General features: G+C 36.1%; 1 protein-coding gene across 1 annotated transcript; it reads left to right on the top strand.

The window, feature by feature from the left end:
* The first annotated feature begins 4,937 nt into the window (after positions 1-4,937).
* LOC106884431 (uncharacterized) lies at positions 4,938-6,461 on the top strand. Its single transcript, XM_014935817.2, has one exon. It carries the CDS (start codon positions 4,987-4,989, stop codon positions 5,443-5,445), a length of 459 nt encoding a protein of 152 aa, XP_014791303.1. The 5' UTR covers positions 4,938-4,986; the 3' UTR covers positions 5,446-6,461.
* Positions 6,462-7,281: the final 820 nt, after the last annotated feature.

Genomic DNA, 7,281 nt, shown 5'->3' with positions numbered 1-7,281 from the left:
GTAGTGACTTCAAGGATAATAATAACAATAATAATACTAATAATGTTCTTGTTGTTGTTGGCACTCCGTCGCTTACGACGTCGAGGGTTCCAGTTGATCCGATCAACGGAACAGCCTGCTCGTGAAATTAACGTGCAAGTGGCTGAGCACTCCACAGAAACGTGTACCCTTAACGTAGTTCTCGGGGAAATTCAGCGTGACACTGAGTGTGACAAGGCTGGCCCTTTGAATTACAGGCACAACAGAAACAGGAAGAAAGAGTGAGAGAGAGTTGTGGTGAAAGAGTACAGCAGGGTTCGCCACCATCCCCTGCCGGAGCCTCGTGGAGCTTTAGGTGTTTTCGCTCAATAAACACTCACAGCACCCGGTCTGGGAATCGAAACCGCGATCCTGCTGCCCTAACCACTGGGCCATTGCGCCTCCACAATACTAATAATAATAACATCGAGAAATATCTTAGGAATGAGAACCCACGTTCAAAATTCCCCCAAGACACCTGATGAAGGCTGGAAGGTATATCAGCCGAAACGTTGTGTTAACAACAAACAAGATGAGGACAAATATCTGTCGAATGTAAATAATGTACTAGATGTTGTTGTTGTTATTTAGCACTCGGTCAACCTTTAGCTGTGAAGGCGCGTGGCTTAGTCGTTATGGTATTCGGCTCACAATCATACGATCATGAGTTCGATTTTCGGCGGTGCGTTGTCCTTGAGAATGACACTTTATTTCACGTTGCTTCTATCCACCCAGCAGGCAAAAATGAGTTGTACCTGCAACTCAAAGGGGCCAGTCTTGTCACAGTGTGTGTCACACTGAATTTCCTTGAGAACTACGTTAAGGGTGCACGTGTCTGTGGAGTGCTCAGCCACTTGCACGGTAATTTCACGAGAGGGCAGTTCCGTTGATCGAGCCAACTAGAACACTCAACGTCGTAATCGACAGAGTACCAATAACCCTTAGTGAAAAGACCTATTATTAAGACATTCCAGCCGTGACTATCCTGGCCATCATGTTTTCTTTTCAACTATCGTGTATTCTGGATTATATTAGCCAATGTATTCTTTTCAAGACAGTAGAGTTTGATTTCTCTGAATTTAATTGCTATTACTAGCAAGTCGGGTGACCAAGTAAAGGCTCTCTTATTGGTTCGTTTAGAACATGTCCTCTCACGTGGCTCTAACCACATTTCTATTGAATTCTGTCGTGAAGGTTTTAAACTGGAAAGCGTGTTACAACTATCATTGTTATATAGGAAATTTTAAAGATTGTATTCATAATTATAGCAACGAAAATTGCTTGTCTACAATTTTTCTATTTTTTCCTACTCACCAACAGAAAAAAAAATGTAATTCCACAGTACTTGGTTGGAGAATGTTGGTTATATATAGAATTCAAATGTGGAATATTCTAGATATTAATTTGAAATAATTCACATAAATGTGTTTGGGAAAATGTACATCAACAACTCAATTAGATGGATAATTTTGTAGTAAAAATGTTATGGAAGATGCAGGTGAATATTTTTGAGCTTGTGTCAAGGTAATTTGCCTTGGAAAGTTAAATGTGAGCAAACAGATGAATGGGCCTCATTAAGTTAGTTAAGCATGCGCAAATTTCCTACCAAGGTAAAAGTCAACTTCTTTGAAAAGAGAGCGAAATGCGACCAAAATAACTATTGACACACATTTGCTGCCAGGAGAAATAATCAGAGGTTAAGAGGGACGGAGGGAGAGAGAGAGAGAGAGAGAGAGAGAGAGAGAGAGAGAGAGAGAGGGTTGCCTGTGCCGATTGAATGCTATCAAGTAAGAAAATAAAAGAGATTAAATTTATAGTAGTTTTATAGAGAAATTAGCTCCTCATACTATTAGTCAAAGGAACTAATTTCCTTATGTTTCCAAAATAATACACACGACGAAGGTAAGCTAAAATGTCAGCAGTTGATATAGGATCACTGTAGATACATTAAGTCTTAATGTTTATCACAAATTTGACATTTGTAGATGCTTCCTTAGAGTTGAACAGAAATTCCGATGCTATTTGCTAAATACGCGCACACACATACACACACATGTATGTACGTATGTATGTATGTATGTATGTATGCATGCATGCATGCATGCATGTATGTATGTATGTATGTATGTATGTGTGTATGTATGTATGTGTGTATGTATGTAAGTGCCTGAACAAATCTTACCTGTGCTGCGATATAATACATACACGCCTTTGTTACAGTTCTTGAAGGCATCAGTAAGAACAATGGAAAATAGTTAACTTCCAGGTGCTGCAGTTTTCTCCAAATCACAGTATTAATTTGATGAAAATGACCAAACAATAAGTGCGATTCTTACCACCAAGAGCTATACACAAAACCGAGAGGCACAGAGGAGACAAGTAAGCGAGGAGTTTAGGCAAGCCAAAGCTAATACAGAACGCACTCTGCAGAAAACACCGGGTAGTTAACTCTTTTCTATTGTTCTTACTGATGCCTTCAAAAACTGTAACCAAGGTGTGTATGTATTATATCGCAGTACAGGCAAGATTTGTTCAGCCACTTTATGTTCTGAGTTCGAATCCTGCTGAGGTCAATTTTGCCAGTCATTCCTGAGAACTGGAGCGGGGTTCCAATAAAACGAAGGTGTCAGTCAAACGCAAGAAACAAATCTGTTTCATCATCTCATTTAACGTCGATTTTCCATGCTGGCATGGGCTGAACGGTTTGACAGGACTCGATGAGCCGCAGAACTGCGATGAACTCAAGTGTTAGCTTTTGGCATGGTTTTTACGGTCGAATGCCCTTCCTAACGCTGATCACTTAACAGAAATATAATTCGAGATGAATCGATTATGCAACAATTTACTGTTCTTTATATTGGAAAGGTGATGTGGATGAGTGGGTAGGTCGTAGCGTGTGTGTCTTTTAAATAAATTGTGTGAGTGAAGTGATCCGACATTAAATGAAAATCGGAAACCTTTGTCTAAACATTAAATACATCGCACTGTTTTGTCGATTTAATTGAATAACCTCTACCCACAAATATTTTTTATCTTGTACCTCCGTTAGAAGCAAATATTGATTATGTAATAGCTGTAAGTAAAGATCATTTTCAGAAGAAAACGTTTGACAACCAACACAGGAACTTTTTAAAATCCTTCTTACTGTCAGAGATTTTTCAGATGTTAAACACTGATGTAATTTTGCATATTGATGGGGAAAATCACATTAATTTTCTCTGGAAATCGATCATTAAAATGTTTCATGCCCTTCCGATTAGCTAAAATTTGATATTATAGCTAATCGGAAGTTTCCTTCTTTGCCAACAGACAGGTATCTCTGTTAGGAACAAATATTAACATATGCGATGGTTGTTACGCTTGGCAGCAAACACAGGGATGTTGAGCGCGGATGTAATTTTGCTTTTTGATGACGAAAATCACATAAATTTTTTCTGAAAATTAATTAAGAAAAAGTTAGGACCCATTAAAATTTGAAATTTTAGCTAATCGGAAGCCTCTTCTCTTTCCGACATACTGGAAATCACAGTTTCCAAATGGAAACATTACAAAAGGAAAAACATTTAGTGAAAGAAGACAAACATCATTACGAAGATGAAAAGATTTACTAAAATACAATTAAATGCTATGGAATCTTTAAATATATATACGTAGATATAGGACTTTTCAGCATACATAGATATGGGACTTTTAAATATACATCATCATCATCATCATCATCATCGTCGTCGTCGTCATCGTCATCGTCGTCGTCGTCGTCGTTTAACGTCCGCCTTCCATGCTGGCATGGGTTGGATGGTTTGACTGAGGACTGGCAAACCAGAAAGCTGCACCAGGCTCCAGTCTGATCTGGCAAAGTTTCTGCAGCTGGATGCCCTTCCTAACGCCAACCACTCCGAGAGTATAATGGGTGCTTTTTACGTGTCACTGGCACGGGAGCCAGTCAGGCGGCACTGGCAACGATCACGCTCGAATAGTGCTTTTTTCGTGCCAGCGACACGGGAGCCAGTCAGCCGGCACAGGCATCAACCACACACGAATGATGCTTTTTACGTGCCACTGACATAAATAAATATACATTAATTTGTTACAGAACCTTTAAGTATACATTCATACTACTCCTAAATTTAACACTAACCTTAATGCTGACCTTAACTCTAATCCTAATCTTAACCCTTATTCTCTGACTTTGTACCGTTCCACAAATTTAAGAAATTCACTCTTGAAGCGCTAATTAAAAAAAAAATAAAAACATTGTATTTAATAAATAAATAAATAAAAACAAAGTTGGGACTTGTTCAAGGAATCTGGCTAGAAACAGTAAACAGATGACAAGTGGTTATTATTTTGGTTATGATAGCAACAGATAATAATGTTAATGCTGTTCCCTTGGAAACAGAAATTGCGACTTCCTGTATGTTGGCAATGGAGATTTCCGACAAACTAAAATATCAATCTCTAAGAATTGTAATTTTTATGATTAATTTCGAGACAAAATGAATGTGATTTTCGTCTTCAGCATCCAAAACTACATCAAAGTAGAAAAGTTGTATAGGATTCTGACAATGAGAAGGATTTTTAAAAAATACCAATTTATTCTAATTTATTAAAACGTATTATATTCATTAATATCGGTAATTTATTCTAATTTAGTAAAACGTATTATATACATTAATATCGGTAATTTATTCTAATTTATTAAAACGTATTATATTCACAATTTATTCTAATTTATTAAAACGTATTATATTCATAATTTATTCTAATTTATTAAAACGTATTATATTCACAATTTATTCTAATTTATTAAAACGTATTATATTCATAATTTATTCTAATTTGTTAAAACGTATTATATTCATTAATATCGATAAAACACATTTTGTAAATTTGTTTTATTTGTTTTTCTTTTTCTTCGCAGGTATTACCTTCGGCAATGAACATATCGTCTTCCTTATTATCGGTTGTATGGTGCTCTTTTTCATGGTGTGTCTTCCAATTGACTTCTACAACTACCATAAAAAGCGGAAAGATAAAAAGGATCGACAAGGGTCCAGTATGGTTTACTCTCGAACAGGTCCCAGGCCATTTCATGTAATCGTCAACCAAGAATCAAACTCGGAAGAGACGCACCAAGCGCGACACACGAAAACGAGACGTCCGTTTTTCAAGTTTATGGGTCTCGTAGCGCTACTAAAAAAGAAGCCGGCTTCAGGCGACGACCAAGTCGAGAGTATTGTCGACGACGGAGTAACACCATCGACATCAACGAAATCGATGAGTGTGTCAACGATGTATTGTAACAGTGTTGGACTATCTGCTGATTCGATGAGTCCAGCGGAACATATCGAACTGCCAGAGTTACCGTACGACAACGCAAGGAAACCGAAAGAACTTTATAATTTTGTGGACGAAGAAAATTCCTGATTACTTTTGCTAAAATCGAATCTCGAAGTGATAAAAAATCCGGAATCCGAGATTTTGTTGGCAAAAATTAATCCATAGAAGAATTAATAGAAGATTTCTGAAAGTTGATTTGCCGGGAGACAAAAAAAAAAAAATCAACTTGCTGTGTTCTCCTCCGAATATCTAAATGCTTTCTTGTTGCAAATGCTGCATGAGACGGAAGTGACGTGTAATGAGGCTTTAACAGTTTGCATAGTTCTAATATATTAAAATAATTGGATTTATATGTTTTATAAAAGAAAAAAAGAACACTTCCGGTTTTATGCTAACACTTTATGCCAAGTTGCCCCCAAATGGGAAAATATAGGATTGGTTTAATTGACAATTTCCGACCGAAATTATTTTAAATTTTGAACTATTTTATAAAATATATGATTCTTCATTTTTTACTCTCGGAAAAAACAAAAATAATAATGAATAAAAATAAGCATAATTACAAAAAAAAAAAACGAGAGTAAAAATAAACATCTGCATATAACTATTTTCGAGTGGAATATCCGGAAAATAGGAATAATCGATGCATGTCAATAACGGTAATTATAAAAATGTAATCTTCAAGCTGGGTTTAAAAGCTATGACAAGGGTTAAAGATAAGAAGAGGTGGTGAGATTTTTATCAACTTGAAATTATTTCTATTTTAATTACTGAAACATCCGTAGAGAAGTTTTGTATAGAAAAGTGTTTTGTACGACTGAAATTATTTTAATTGAGTTAAAATGAACACTAACGTAATTTGTTTGATTTCTGCTTGGTATATTAACGCTTAAATAATTTAAATATTTCTTAAGAAAACATGTGCCGGAAGTATTGTTAATGTCGGTAAACCAATTGCGTAAAATGACGGGAAATTAAATAAAAAAAAACATGAATATTTATTAAATTATTGATTTTTAAGAAGAAGAAAAAAAAACTAAAATACATGTAAGAGAAATATGTTGTAAGACTTTTAACGTTAAAATAAATTATTGTTTGTTACAAAATAACACGAAATGGCTGTTTTATTAAAATAAGAAATACGTAAAAATATTGAATCTCGACGAATCGATTTTGTAAAAACAACTTTTTTCCTTTACATACGAAATGTGAAATTAAAAATAGTGGTGGATGATAAAATATAAGGACTATATCTTATCTCCCACCATCACATTTGCGTAAGTGAAGAGATCTTGTTTTAACTGGATCTGTGTAAGAAATACTTAGCAACTCTTCGTTGTCCAATGATTCCGAGTTCCAATCCTCTAAAGGTAGAATTGTCATTCCTCGTTGATAAATTGACAAAAGGAAGTAGAGTTTTAGTCTTAGAATCTAGGTTGCATATTCGATGCTTTTATAGGAATATTAAATTCCCCAGTTTGGTGGCGAGCTAACCGAATCGTTACTGCGCCGGGCATAAAATGCTTAACGGCATTTCGTCCGTCTTTACTTTCTAAGTTCAAATGCCGCCGGTGTCGACTTTGCTTTTCAGCCGTTTGGGATCGATAAAATAAGTAAGTTAAGCATTGGTGCCGATGTAATCGATTTCATCCCCTCCCTCGAAATTGCTGGCCTTGTGTCAAAATTTGAAGCCAATTAAGTAAGCAGGGGACATCAAAAATGTTTTTCTCACCACGTCCCGGGTGTGAAATTTTTTCCCACGAGAATTCCGGATCCCAGTTATGAACTCATTTGCATACAGCCAATCAGAGTGCAATTATCAAACTAGTGTCCACCGAGTCACGAAAATACTCTGATTGAGTTCAGTGAAAAATGTGCGTTATAGCAAAATCGAACTGTTCTAAACGGGTTAATAGGGATGAC

This window comes from Octopus bimaculoides, chromosome 1 (assembly GCF_001194135.2).
Source record: "Octopus bimaculoides isolate UCB-OBI-ISO-001 chromosome 1, ASM119413v2, whole genome shotgun sequence".
Lineage (NCBI taxonomy): Eukaryota > Metazoa > Mollusca > Cephalopoda > Octopoda > Octopodidae > Octopus > Octopus bimaculoides.
Note: the sequence above shows the minus strand (reverse complement) of the source record. Positions and strands in the feature narration are given on the sequence as shown.